This window comes from Cryptomeria japonica, chromosome 4 (assembly GCF_030272615.1).
Source record: "Cryptomeria japonica chromosome 4, Sugi_1.0, whole genome shotgun sequence".
NCBI classification, from domain to species: Eukaryota; Viridiplantae; Streptophyta; class Pinopsida; order Cupressales; family Cupressaceae; genus Cryptomeria; species Cryptomeria japonica.
This window is the reverse complement of record NC_081408.1, coordinates 451,111,989-451,127,589: the sequence shown is the minus strand read 5'-3', so window position 1 is coordinate 451,127,589 and position 15,601 is coordinate 451,111,989. Positions and strand designations below refer to the sequence as shown.

The window sequence follows — 15,601 nt, the reverse complement described above, 5'->3', positions numbered from 1 at the left end:
GCAATTGTTCTATCTTGTTCAAACCTGCTAATGGCTTCATAAAACCCTGGCATGATTTCAGGATCAGCTTGTCTATCAATATGAAATAACTTAGGCTCCAAATAGCATGCTGCTGCATGCAAAGGTGTGTGCATCATCTTCCATCTGGAATCAATTGTCTCCCAAATCTCCATGTACTCTGCTTCTACATTATTTAGTGCTCGCTGAATAGATTCCTTACAATGGTCCATGCTTTCATAAAGCATGCCAAGGCAAGGAGTGTCACCATCCACCATACGAAGAACATCAACAATTGGTCCACATATATTCAAAACTTTTGCTCCACTCTCCCAAAAGTTGCTGCTCAAAATGATTTGCTCTATGTTCTTCCCCTTAGCACTTTTAGAAAGTGCTGAACTTTCCCACTCATTGGAACAAACAACCAATCTCAAAGCTGCTTTCTCTTCAATCACTCTTTTCAAAGTGATATAAAATGAAGCAAACCTTGTGTCACAAGGCCTCAACAACTCCCTAGATGCATGTTGCCTGTATAGACTCAATGTGAGACGGTGGTTTCTAATGAAATTTGCCACTGCTCTTCCTCTATGGATTGCTTCATGTATCCATGGGAATTTTGCCAAGTCATGAAGTAGCAAATCTAGACAATGGGCTGCACATGGGCTCCAATATATCTGTGGGTACTTCTCTACAATCAGCTTCCCAGCACCCACACAATTCGCTGCACTATCAGTAACCACCTGAACCACATTTTCCACCCCTACTTCAAGAATGGCTTCATCTAGTATCTGAAAAATATATTCTGAAGTTTTCTTTTGGTTCATGGTGTCAATCACTTTCAAGAAGACAACACCTTCAGGGCAAGCTGCTAAAACATTAATCAATGGCCTTTGACATATATCTGACCATCCATCACTCAATATGGTGCAACCTGTTACTTTCCAAGAAGCTTTGACCTCAGCTAACTTTTCTGTCACTCTATCTTTTGACCTCTCTAAAAGAGTTGTTCTGAAAGCCTCTGAAGTTGGAGGTGTGTACCCTTTGCCAAACTCTGCAACTTTTTGAATTGCATTACGGAAATGAGGATTTCTTGCCACGTTGAATGGAATGGCACTTGTATAAAACAAATCAGCCAATGCATCATCCACTTGTTGTTTCTCTACCGGTTTCCAAAAGCTTTTCAATGTTCCACTTTCTCCTGATGCACCTGTGGCCTTAGGTAAACTAGAAGAGGCATTGGGTAAACTGGAAGAGGAAGAGATAGATGTGAACCTGGACACATCCTCTTGAATTCTTTGTTTTTTTTGTGTTCGTCTTGAGCATTCCTACAATCGAAGAGGACTGTTCTCTTTCTAAACCAGCTCTCATTTTTGCAGTCATTTTTGGACATGCACTAACACCTCCTCCTTTACCCCCACTGATTCCAAGTAAGTGGTCTCTTGCCCTTGTTAAACTTCCTTTGAAAGGTTTCTTACATTCCTTACAAAAGAGCTCATTACCATCACGTGTCACATATTTCCATACTAGAGAATCTGATTTTTTAGGAGGCATTTTGTTACAATCTGTAATGTTTTAAAAGAAAAACAATATTTAGTATTTAAATTATTTACATTCTATTTTAAAAACATCAAAACTAAATATATGAAATTTTTACTTTTGACTCTAAAAAGGAAAAGTAATATTAAATTATATTTCAATAAGCATAAAACAAAAATATATCAATTTTTATTATAAAATCTGAATATATCTTCTAAAACATGTTTTATCTTTTTATGTAAAACATAAAACATAAAATATAAAACATATAAAATATAAAAACATCTATTTAAAATATAAATTAGAAAACATAAAATTTATCTAAAATACAAATATTATTATAAAATATAAAATTTATCTTAATATCTAATAAAACATAAAAATATAAAAACATTTATATAAAAGATTGGAGAATATCTTAATATCTAAGAAATATAAAATATAAAAACATTTAAATATAAATATAAAATATCTTAATATAAATATAAAATATCTTAATATAAATATAAAACATCTTAATATCTTTATATAAATATAAAATATAAAAACATTTAAATATAAATAAATAATAATCTATATAAATATAAAATATTAATAATATCTAATAAATTATTATAAAATATAAAAAAAAAGGTAGGAAGAAAGAATGGCGTACCTGAACACGTAGGCCCGAATGGAGATCCCGTAGCCCACAGCCTGCAGCCCGAATGGAGATCACGCAGCCCGCAGCCCGAATGGAGATCACGCAGCCCGCAGCCCGAATGGAGATCACGACGCGAACACACGCAGGGTGCGAACTGCAAACACACAGGGGCCAACAACAGGCGCGAACACGGCACGCACAGGCACAAACACGCAGGGTCAGGCACGAACACGACACGCACAGGCACGAACACGCGACGCATAGGCACAACGCGAGCGGAAAAACAAACAAAAACCCTATTCCGCGCGATAATATTAAAAAAAAATGACATAAACCCTAAAAAGCGCCCACAAAAAAATGTTTCGAAAACCGGGTCAAACTTTAGGCGTATTTTTACGATTTTTTGGCAGCGTTTATGGGTTCACCGAATTTCGAACTCCAAGCCAGAAGTTCGGCGAACTCTGTGACTTAGACTGAAAGAGTAACTAAAATTAACAACAGAAAAGGTGCTAACTAGAGATGGTTAATGCAAAACAGGTAAGCACTAGACAAGCCAGAAAAGATAGAGCCATATGATGCAAAAAATTCAAGTAATAATCATGTAAGGGGAAGGCTGCTTGCTAAAGAAACAACTGGTTTAATATAACAGGCCTGGCTATAAGAAAATTGTACCAGAATTCGTTGTGGAGAAAGAGCCAACATCCTTATCGATCATCACAAAAGAGCTAATATCCTTCTCAATCTCCACACAAGGGGACCAACCTCATTAATCACCATAGAAGGGCCAATACTGTTTCCAGTAACACACATTGGAAAATGGGGTAAGCTGAGGAAGTACGTGTGAAAATCAGATTCACTGGTAAAAAATCTTGTTCATTAAACTGAGGAAGTTACAACATATAAAAGTTACAAAAAATACTGTAGGTATTTAATGTCACCGACTACCTACAACTATAGACATTAATGAAATCTAACAACCTAAGTTGACCATAAACAATAAGGAATTATTATTCTAACACCCTCCCTTAATGGTCAATCTATCAAAAACACCAAGTTGCCCCTTGAATTTTACAAATTTGTCCGGACTTAGAGACTTAGTGAGAATATCCGCAGTCTGATCCGCAGTCGGAACATACTGCAACTAAACTGATCCGTCTTCTACCAGCTTGCAGATGTAGTGACAATGAAGTTCTACATGCGTGGTATGTTCATCGAAGATTGGATTTTTGGCAAGTTTGAGCACCCCTTGATTATTAGTATACAAGGGAGAAGGACCTGTCTATGGCATTTGCATGTTAGAGAGCATCCTTCGGAGCCAAAATGCCTCACATGCGGCCTTGATTGTTCCCTGGTATTCGGCTTCGGTTGAGGAAAGAGCCACGACCTGTTGCTTCTTGCTGCTCCAAGTGACAGCACCAGTACCCAAACTGAATACGTATCCAGAAGTGAATTTTCTGTCATCTACTGATCCTGCCCAATCTGAGTCAGTATAACCAATCAGCTTTGGATCGTTGTACTTGCTATACAAAATGCCATAGTCGGAAGTGCCTTTCACATATCGCAACACTCGCTTCGTTGCAATCGAATGATCAATTTTTGGTGCTGTCATGAAGCGAGAGATGTAGCTGACAACAAAACTGATGTCAGGTCTAGTGGCAGTGAGATAGATGAGGCTGCCTACTAGCAGTCTGAATTTTGTTTCATCTACTTCTGGTGAATCAGACTTGGCTGATAACTTCAGCCCTTTCTCCATAGGTGTGGAAGCAGGTTTACAATCCTGCATTCGAAACTTATCCAACAAAGTGCGGGCATACTTGGACTGTGAAATAAAGATACTGTCATCAGTCTGCCACACTTCGACCCCTAAGCAATAATGGAGAAGCCCCAAAGATGTCATGTCAAAAGCTTGGCACAAGTTCTGTTTGATTGCGGCAATCAAATGTGCTGAATTTCCAATAATGATCAAGTCATCCACGTAGACAACAAGAAAAAGGATCTCATCACCGGAAAGTTTGACGTACATATTAGTGTTAGAGGGATTGCGTTGAAAACCATGTTCAACCAAATACCGATCAATCTTGAAGTACCAAGCCCGAGGGGCTTGCTTTAGGCCATTGAGAGCTTTTACCAATCTGCAAACCTGATTTTCCTTACTAGGAACCTTGAAGCCAAGAGGTTGAATCATATAAACTTCTTCCTGCAAGTCACCATTGAGGAATGCACTCTAAACGTCCATCTAGTGAAGTTTCCATCCAAACTGAGCTGCAATGGCAAGAAGAAGACGAATGGTACTCATATTGGCAGTAGGAGCAAAAGTCTCCTCGTAGTCAATGCCCTCCTGCTGTGTAAAACCCCAAGCAACCAATCTGGCCTTGTACTTATCCAAAGTACCATTTGCATGATACTTGACTTTGTAAACCCATTTATAGCTAATAGGTTTCTTCCCAAGAGGCAAATCAAAAAGAACCCAAGTGTTATTCTTCAGAAGACTATGGTATTCTGTCTCCATAGCCTTTTCCCACTCAGGAATGCCTTTAGCCTAGGAATATGTCTGGGGCTCATGGATGCTGTAGATGTTGGTCATAAGTGCAAAAGTTGATTGTATTTGGCTGCTTTCTCTTTCTGTGAGCGGATCTGCCCTCAATAAACTCATCATCATGAAGATCTCCGATAGTCTTGGCCCACCACTTAGGCCTGAGGGTAGAAGTACCAACATCTGGCATTGGAGGCCGAGGAACAACATCCCCTGGAGTTCCTAGAACAAAGTCATTTGGATGCGAATCCTGTGGAAAATGAGGTGGTGGTGGATCGGTAGATTCCTCATCTTCAGAGTCAGAATGCTTTGAAGCCCTCCCATCATGGGAACCAAGAGGAAGATGAACACCAACATCAGGAGTCTTCACAAATTGAGTCGCAGGACTAGGAGTAGTAGATGGCATAAATGGACCAGTAGTCTCATCAACCACAACATCACGACTGAAAATGAGACGATCTGTCTCCACATCAATCAACCTGTAGGCCTTGTGGTTGTCGTTGTAACCAGTAAACATAAGTGTTTGGCTCTTTGAATCTAGCTTAGCACGCATAGTGTCTGGAATCCATACGTGAGCCGTAGAACCGAAGACTTTCAAATGGCCCACTTTAGGCTTGCGTCCTAACCAGGCTTCTTTAGGAGTCATCTTCTCACGACATGTGTAGGTGGCCGATTTAGCAGATAGACTGCAGTGTAAACTGCTTCAGCCCAGTATTTCTTAGGAACATTTCTATGTTCTATCATAGAACGAGCCATTTCAGTAATGGTGCAATTTCTTCGTTCAACTACACCATTCTACTGAGGGGTGTGTTGTCGGGTAATTAAGCATTAAGGTAAATTGTGTTAGCATCGACAGTTAACCCATCGGGTGTCGGCAGTTGGCAAGTAACTGGCCGACTCCTTTATATTGTATCTGTTTCCAGCCTTTGGACATGCTATTGTAGTCGAACATATTGCTATCATTGTATGTACTGGCTTATTATGAATCAATAGAACACTTGTGAGTTCCATATATTCTGTGTACTTTTGCCATTTATGCAATGTCTCAACCTGACACCCTACGGGGAAAACATTTGGCACTGTTGCCTAAGTAAAAACCTGGGAGCAATGGGAAAAGGACATACTACATGGCACACGGATAATGGGACAACCCTTACCAGAAGGAACGAGTGACCCTGACAGAGAACCCGACGAATTGTTCGAGGGGGAAAAGACACTCACGAAGGATTTCTCCTGCATCCTACAGACGGCAATCGAAACACACGTACGGAGGGAAGCCACCGCCAAAGATGTCCCAGAAGATGCTGTGTGGAGTTCGCTCGGAGTAAGCCCCACTGTGAATCGGTTGATGAGCGAACTGCCTAACCTTTTGGCACAAGGATTTTTGGCTCTCCAGAATTGAAGGGAAGACATCTACCGAGAGAACCGACGACAACAAATTCTAGGGGAATTTAGGGAGCGCCGAGAAGATGAGCGCAATACATGAACTCTGATGGTTAGAGAGAATAAGAACACCCCCATTGTAATGAGTATGTCAGCGACATACATTATGTACGAAGGATGAATTAATAAAAGTTTTTTTTTTGTTTTGTTTTGTGTACATGATGTGTGCTTGCTATGTACGGAAGTGATTTATGCCCAATATACTAAATAAGGACAAAAATAAAAAGATACAAAGTAACGAATGGGAAGTGGCACAAAGACCGTTGAATCTCAGACAACAGATAGATTGAAGGCGTAGGCTAAGGTAGCTTGCCGACGAACAACCGGCCGAGGGGTTGCTTGAAGGGAACCCAGGAGGTGTCACGGAGGTTGCGGAGGCAGAGATAGACAGAGAGAATTACACTCTCTACACTGTCGTAGGGTTGCACGAAGGGAACCTAGAAGAAGTCATAGAGGGTGCCGAAGGAGAACTCTATAGATCGCCAGAATACCACCGTAGGGTAAGAAGTCGCGAAGATTTGGTGGAACAAACAAGGCGAAGTCTAAACCTGATCGACGCTACCAGAGACCTACTAAAGAACTTGTCCATTTCGGAGGACAACCAGAGGGAGACAACCAACTGGAGGGAGACGACTGAAGGTGACGGTATGGCCGAAGGTGCCGGGGGAGCACAAGGGTTGCATATAATAGAGCGATGGATCTTGAGAGCAAGACCAAGACATCCAAGAAGAAAAAGAAGGATAGCTCGTCCGAGGATGATGACTCTTCCGAGGGAAGCAGCAGCGACGACGAGTCTGGCAAAAAAGTGCAAGCCCTACAGAAGGACATGCTGAGGATGATGAAAGAGCTGAAGGTTATGAAGGGAGGTGCGAGCAAGACCGACGAAAGGGAGCTTTGGTGCACGAAATCTAAGACGGATGGCCACACGAAAGGCTCCTGCCCAAAGAAGGCCTATTGTGATATATGCCAGTTGATGGGGCATCCCACCAGGGAATGCCCCTACAACATGAAAACACGAAACCAACAAGTATTGCTTACGCAGGAACAACCAACTACATTGGGCGGTACCGGCAGCTCCCAGGCGAACAACAATGCAACATCGGGAGGCTACCGAGATAACCGGTGGGGAGGACGAAACACCAATAACAACAATAACAATACAAAGAGCCGGATCCAATACAAAGAGCTGGCAGTTAACATTGGAAGGAACCCGACCATTATGGAGATGGGTATCCTTGGCACCATTCTAACCGATACCATCGTTGATGGTGGATCGGGAGTGAATGTTCTTCCAGAAGAAACCTGGCGGAAGTTGGGGAAGCCGACGCTGTGGCCACCTACATTCAATCTGCTGGGAGCAGATCAACATGGAATCAAACCCATCGGGACACTGATGTGCCTGCAAGTGACCATCAGGGGGCAACCCTTCATACTGGACTTCATGGTAATCCCACTAAAGAAAAAAGGGTATGATGCGATCTTAGGGAGAGGGTGGCTGGTGGCAGCCAAGGCCACCCACAACTGGAAGAAGAACACTCTGTCTATGGAGAATGGAGGAAGGAAGTTTTTCATAGACCTTGGGATGCAGTTGGTTAGTGAGGAACTGGCATCATCTTCGGAATCGGAGGGTGAAGGAGAAGGACGGGGCTGCAGGGAGCCCAACGACGAAGGGATTCTCAAACTAGGAGAGTGCTTCGAGGACGAGACGGGGTCATTGAATGGGCTCTTCCACTAGTAGATGGAGGATTACGAAATGTTCCAGAGCTACAGGCTCGAAGTAGAGGAACTAGAGCAATAATAGAGGAGGTGTACCTGCCGGAATACAGAGAATATTGGAAGGGAGATGCCTGTGTGAGTGACACCACCGCACACCAATTCCCGAAGGAAGAACCCATTAGGTATCAAGAGGTAAAATTGAAGGAGACAAACCTCGGTGATGTAGATAATCCCAAGATCATTCGTATCGACAACGATTGGAACCTTGTGTGGAAGGCTGCAGCCTTCAAAATCTTTATTCTTCTTCTTCTTCTTATGTACAGGAAGGAGACCCTGGTTCCTGTAGAATTTATGGTTCCAGGTCTTCGGATGGCCATTGAAAATAGACTTGCCATCAATGGGTCCAAATTGAAACCCTACCACGAGAAGCACGCAGGGGACCCGAGAGGCCGAAAGGACACCCGAGAGTCCGGAGGGGGACCCGAGAGGATGGAGGGGGACCCGAGAGGCTGGGCAGGCGACTCGAGAGGCACAGGACCAAAGCGGGAGACTCTCGGGCGAGGCAAACCGAGAAGGATGAAGGGCGATCCCAGAGGCATGGGACCCGAGCCGAAGACTCTCTGGGCAATTAGATTAGGAAAATAAATTTTGGAAAAACAAAAAAAAACACATTTTTGATATTTCTCTTACAAGCAATGTTTTAATTTTGGCAAATATTAAAATGGGACTTAGTTAGTAGAGACATGAAGGAAAATAAAGTGCAGCATACATTGGAAATGGCGAAATAACAGTCTTAATTCCGTACGGACTGGGGCCAGAAGGAAATTTCCGTACGGAAATCATTGCCAGGTCGACAAAATTACTTGTTAGTACGGAAATCATTGCCAGGTCGACGAAATTACTTGTTAGTACGGAAATCATTGCCAGGTCGACGGAATTACTTGTTAGTACGGAAATCACTGCCAGGTCGATGAAATTACTTGTTAGTACGGAAATCATCACCAGGTCGATGGAATTACTTATTAGTACGGGGAGGACATTTTAGTATGGAATTACTTGTTAGTACGAGGACATTTTAGTATGGACACAAGCATTTTAGTACGAAACAATTCCGTACAGTTCCGTACGGACACAAGCGCCAGGAAAGAGAAAAAGCCGTACAATTCCGTACGATGGCAAATTAGTCGATCCGCAGGGAAAGAGAAAGGCTCGTACGGTTTTGAATTGATAGATGTTTTGATTACCAGGTGCATATTCCGTACACCATTTCATCCAACACTATACAGGAGGAGCGAAATCGACCATAGTATGTGAGCATAATCAGGGAAAGCAGTCGAAACATCCTGCAACCGTACAAGAGCAAAAATTGCCACGCCGTACACACTAAGGCAGCTGTACAACCATACCGGAATTGGCGAAAAAGATAGTTAGGACATTGGGAACGGTTAGCATTTGAACCCCGGGAAACAAAATTCAGTTGATGGAGCAGGCAACTAGAAGGTTGAAGAAATTAGATTGGCGAAGGAGGCTATAGGAATCCCAGAGAGGACAACACGAAAAGGATTCAATGGGTGATCAGCAGGATGCGAGCTGGGGGAAGGCCATGGTGCAGGTTGCACGCATGCACAAAGTCACGCCAGACACTGTGACGTTTGAGAGACTAACTGGCAGTACGTGCAGACAATGGTGGGAAACGGCCCTAACCCCAGTCGACATTGAGGTCAAAGTAGCCCTTGCCAAAGCACGCGTCCATGACGCAGTACAAATGCCCATCTTTTCTATTAAGGAATTTGAACCATGCTTGTGCACTATGATCAAAACCTATGATCCAGAGTTGCGTACGTCGTCATTTAAGTTTCAGCATACAGATATCATAGTTTCTTTTAATCCGGATGATTTCGAGAGGGTTTTTGGCATCCCGGATAAAGGGAGAAAGATTGACAAAAATGCAACGAAGATGTCCCAAGAATGGAAAACGCAACTGTTAAAAGAAATGTGCCGGGATGACTTGACGGGTAATTAAGCATTAAGGTAAATTGTGTTAGCATCGACAGTTAACCTGTCGGTTGCTGGCAATTGGCACCGGGTAACTGACCGACTCCTTTATATTGTATCTGTTTCCAGTCTTTGGACATGCTATTGTAGTCGAACATATTGCTATCATTGTATGTACTGGCTTATTATGAATCAATAGAACACTTGTGAGTTCCATATATTCTGTGTACTTCTGTCATTTATGCAATGTCTTAACCTGACACCCTACGGGGAAAACAAGGTGTATGGTGTGGTGAGTTGGTGTTTAATGCCATGTGTAGCACAAAATGTAGAGAAGTCATTGGAACAAAACTCCGCCCCAATATCTGACCTTAGAGTGACAATTTGAGAACCAGATTCTTTTTCAACTAAGGCCTTAAACCGCTGAAATGTACTGAACACATCTGATTTATTTTTCAAAAAATACACCCACATTTTACGACTGAAATCGTCAACAAATAACAAGAAGTACTTGCAACCAGTAACAGATGGAGTGTTCATTGGCCCACATACATCAGCGTGAACCAATTGAAGGACCTTGGAGGCTCGCCAAGAATCACCATCCAAGAATGGTGTCCGATGCTGCTTCCCAGCTTGACAGGCTGCACAAATTCCATGCTTTTGAGGTTGGATCTCAGTTAGACCAGTAACCAAACCCTCCCGATATAACTAAGAGAGATAGTGCACGTTTAAGTGTCCATAATGCTGATGCCAAAGTGTTATGATGGATGTACTCCTAGCAACCAAAGCATGCTCTCGAGAATCACCGGAATCAACAAGTCTATACAAACCATGATCTTCAAGTCCCATAGCGATTGTAGTACAAGTCTCCCTATCAACGATGTTGCAGATGGACGAATTGAAGACAACATCTAATTGAGGAGAATGCCTCATGATCTAACTGATGGAGAGGAGATTATGTTGCATGCCTGAAACATAGTAGACATCAAGAAAAAGTAAATTTCTACCTCCTAAGTGAATCTAGACAGTGCCCTTACCAACAACTGTGTACTCTTCTCCTCCGAAGATTATTGAATTCGAGAATGGTTCAAATTTTGTGAACCAATCCCGACGATGAGTAAAATGCTGTGAAGCTCCTGAATCAATATATTAGGCAGAAGAGGGTACTGGATCTGCTATTCTCTTGACCACAAAAGCATAGAAAGTAGATTCTTTCTGCTCGGAGTGTTTGGCGACATTTGCTTTCTGTTGAGACCCTCCCTGCTTCTTTTGTTCAAAAGCCAATCGAATGCGACACTCGGTCTTCATGTGACCAAACTTGTGACAATAATTGCACTGAACGTTCTTCTTCTTCTTGCTGTCCTGAGAAGAACCAGAGCCTTTCATCTGAGAAGATTGAGCCTTCCCTTTGTTCTTAGCAGAAGATTTGGCAGAGAACGCTTGCTCGGTGGAGGGAGAATTGGTACTGCTTCCAAACTGCTGTCGCCACCGATCTTGCTGTAAAAGCTTGTTACAAAGATCGGAAAACTTCAAATCGATGTCAGTGGAAGTGATATTGAGTGTTTCAATGAAATGCTCATACGAGCGTGGGAGACCCTTCAGAGTAATGACCACCATATCTTCTTCCTCCATTTTTCGACCAATAGCTTCCAGCTGGTCACGAATAGCCTTGATCTTTGTCAGATGCTCCTGAAGAGATGTTTTCTCATCCATCATGATCGTGAAGAGCATATTCTTGAGGAAGAATGCTCTACTCTTGTTAGAGGTTTCATGGAGACTCTTCAACTGATCCCATATTTCCTTCGCAACTTTGTCGGATGGTACCTGAGGTAGCTGCTCGTCGGTAACAGAGAGTTTGATGAGCATGATGGCTTCCTGGTTGCGCTCATCCCATTTGTCCTGATCTTTTCCGGCAGCGCATGGATGTTGAGACGTGCCTAGAACAACTGCATCAAGACGTCGGTAATAAAAAATCGTCAACATACGTTGCTTCCAAGTGTTGTAGTTGCGGCCATTGAACTTCTGGTTGCTTTCGAGCATAATGTTCGTCAGCGATGCCATCACGTAGCCCAAGGTCGAAGTGGTGAAGGCATGAATGCATGAAAACCAAAGGGTTTTTAGAAACAAATTCTGCAAGTCAGATTTAGAGGTAGAAATTGAAACTTTGGCACGGTTTTTGAGGCACATTTTTTTCGAAAGACCCGGAAAAATCTGATGACAACCCAGTTCAGATCTCGAAAAACCCACCAAGAATCTATGGTTTAAATTTTATCCAACCGAAAAAACTGAGGGTTTTGATAAAACCCTAGCCGGCTAAATCCTAGCCGCCAAAAAATTGAGGTTTTGCTGCAGAAAATTTACACAGAACCTAGAAGAAAAAAAGGAACCCAAAACCCTAGGTGTCGAAAAAAGTGAGGGTTTTTGAAAACCCTAGGGTGCAAATAAACCGTCAGCACAAGCAGAAAACAGAAAAAATCCTTTACGTGCAGAGAAGGGCGTTGGTGCAGGCCGAAATCAGAAAAACGCGACAAAAATTTCTGTCGCGACGCGAAATACAGTCGTTGGAAAAAAGAAAACCCGCCGCGTGCAGAGGAATTTCACAATTTATCGCGAAATCGCCACCGAATCACCGCACAGACAGTGCGAAAAATGCGGGTTTTTTTTGATTTGCAGACACGGAAAAAGGTCGCGATGGGCGCGAAAAAGACGCGCGGACACAGATGCGAAAATCACGGAAAACAGTGCTGTTGGAAAAAAACATGGACAAAAAGACCGCAAAAAACAGAGTCGCGCAGGTAGGCAAAAAACAGATGCGAAAACCCTCAAATGCGATTTGCAAAGGCACCGGAAAACCCTAGGCGGGTTTGTGAAAAATTTCGAAAATATTATGCTAAACAGAATTTTCATAAAATTTCCTTACCTATGCTCTGATACCATGTGAAAATCAGATTCACTGGTAAAAAATCTTGTTCATTAACTGAGGAAGTTACAATATATAAAAGTTACAAAAATTACTGTCGGTATTTAATGTCACCTACTACCTACAACTGTAGACATTAATGAAATCTAACAACCTTAGTTGACCATTAACAGTCAGGAATTATCATTCTAACAGTAGGGTACTTCTCCCAGAGCGTCTCCTAACATCTATGACAATGATCATTTAAAAGTAGGAAGAAAATTAGTAGTTCGTGACTGTCCTGTAGCTTGGACTTAACGTGAATTATGGAGACAGGGATGCATTACTAAATTTTCCTTACTTTTGAAGTATCTTTACAAGGTAAGATAGTGTTCCCTTACTTATGTTTACATGCAATCAAAAGTATTTCACAGCTTGCATCCAAAATAAATCTTCGAATCCTTTATTATTGCTTTTATGCAAGTCTCTGTTTCCTATTCGTTAATGTCTTGCTTAACAATATCTATGAAAAGCTATACATCCTACTTAGTCAGTTCCTGTGGCTTGGCATTCACTTGAGTTTATCACAATTGGCATTGATAATTATAGTTTGTTTCTGCTGATGACAATAACATTATGATCATTTCCAGAGCTTTCTGATTTTAGTTGACCTTTTTGATACAGGTTATTTTGTTCTCCGACATTCTTACTCCTTTGTCAGGAATGAATATTCCTTTTGACATTATTAAAGGAAGAGGTCCAGTTATTTTCAATCCAATCAAGACCTTAGGTGATGTGGCTGAAGTGAGGGAGTTTGTTCCACAAGAATCTGTGCCATATGTTGGTGAGACACTCTCAATCTTGCGAGAAGAGGTATGACTCTTACCCATTCGATGCATTTTGCTCTCTCTTGCACTGATAAAATCACAAAAACCTTGTCTATTGCTTGAAACTGCTATTTTGTGTTAGTTGTTTTTGCTTGAATATATTGTATTAGTTGTTTTTTGCTTGAATATATTAAAACTCTTAGTCAATTGAATGAGATTATAAAGAATTAAAATAGAATGCCCTTTATAAGTTAAAATTAAAGAGAATATACTACAACTTAGGTTGATTGAGTATTAGTCAGTGAAATTAGTGATATTTGCTGCTGAGTTGAATTGCTTGTATTAACAATCTCGATATTGCAGCAGTGGCTGCTATAGCCTTATGAGCCTGGCTTCTTGGTGGCAACTGTGTCAGTAATGAGTATGTATTCATCTTGGCATATGGCACATTGGCAGAGAGTCAAGACTACTGCTTATTCCACGAAAATAACAAAAACCAGTACCAAAAGCAGCTGGCTTGGTTTAATTGACTATTCAACTTGGGCTATTTGTCAGATATTTGTGTAGATATGTAGTAGAGCCTCCCTTATATATGTACTCCAATGCATTAATTCAGGTTCATGGGGTGGGGCATTTTAATGGGGATTAGGGTTTTAATGGTCATGTCAAAGGTTATTTCTATAAGGAGCCCTAGGTTGTATTCTTTTATATCACAATGCCTACTTTAGCCTGATGATGGTTTGTTACACAAACCTATGTAGAAATTCTATTTGTGATCATTATTGACTGTGGAAACCTATTCTCTTCTACCTTGATCATAGTTAGCATGCAGGAAAGATGTTAAGGTATTGGATCTGGAAGCTCAGAATTATCTTTCAATTTTTGACATAGAATATGAAGTAAAGGAAAGAACCCAGCAAAAGATTATCACCCAATCATGAAGTTGTTTACATCATCTTCAAAGTGATTGAAGAGAGCATGAGAGTGGAGACCAGGGAGGACATTTAATTTTGAAGAACAGAAAAAATGACATCACCATGGTCTGTTTTGAAGCCATGTTTTTGGAGAGGATCTCTTGCTGATTGACATGGATTATGGAATCTTGAATTCTCTTATCGTCTTTTTAATCTTTCCTTTGAGGGAATATTGTATAACTGAATATCTGACCATTATTGGGTAAGGATATTTTGGAGATTATTGAAGAGATATACTTGTGAGTTTGATTTCCAAAGGGATGGGGATGATGAACATTAATGGGTGCCTACTAGGCACCAGCATGATAAATTTTGTGATGGTCATATGCCTTAACTCACCTTGAGGGTTAGGTTGGTATATTTGTTCCCTGTTTACCTTGTGTTGGTTAACAGATTTGTCCCCTTTTGCAGTAACTGAATTTGGACTCTATCAACCCAGAAGATGAGGACAGAAGTATTAACAGCAGTTGGGTAGGTTATTGATTAGCTTTCCTTTGAATTTTCTTGAGGTATAGCTCCCTTCTTAAATCAAATTTATAGATTTTAAAAATTATAAAAATGGGGGTATGTGTTGATGTGTTTTTATGACATCATGCAACACAGAATAAAATACCAAGGTATCTTTTCCTCTCTTGAACAAAATCCTCTCAAATGCTGAACTAAGTGATCACTTGAGGTGACTCCAAGGTTCCAAATGTTAGGTCTTGACGCGTGGATAAGCTCTATGGTTGATGTGATTGCTGGTAATCACAAGGGGACTTATGTTTTGTATGAACTCTTTTGCTTGAATGCTGCTGGAACTTGAAATTTAGGAAGCTATACTTGAACTTGCCTGTATAAACAAAAGGCAAATTAGCTAGGGTTTAGGAAGCTAGTCTAATCCTAGGAATGGAAGAGACTATGATTGACTTGGTGAAATTCTACTAGACTTTGCTTTGCATGGCACATTCTGACATGGAATTCTTTGATTGGTCGGTGATGACAATGATGCCACCTCAATTTGAATTGCAGACTTGATTGAGCAATATCTCTTGATAC

The 15,601-nt window shown here is 41.3% G+C and overlaps 1 protein-coding gene across 3 annotated transcripts in view; it reads left to right on the top strand.

Annotated features, from left to right (window-relative positions):
* Positions 1–15,601, top strand: part of LOC131033741 (uroporphyrinogen decarboxylase, chloroplastic) — a 140,280-nt gene that overhangs the window by 101,374 nt on the left and 23,305 nt on the right. For 2 of the 3 annotated variants that reach the window (XM_057965019.2, XM_057965021.2), the window contains exon 4: positions 13,447–13,635. The exons of the other annotated variant lie outside the window; for it this stretch is intronic. In XM_057965019.2, coding sequence (XP_057821002.2) covers positions 13,447–13,635 — 189 coding nt within the window. The remainder of the gene's footprint in view (positions 1–13,446; positions 13,636–15,601) is intronic. 3 annotated transcript variants of the gene reach the window in all.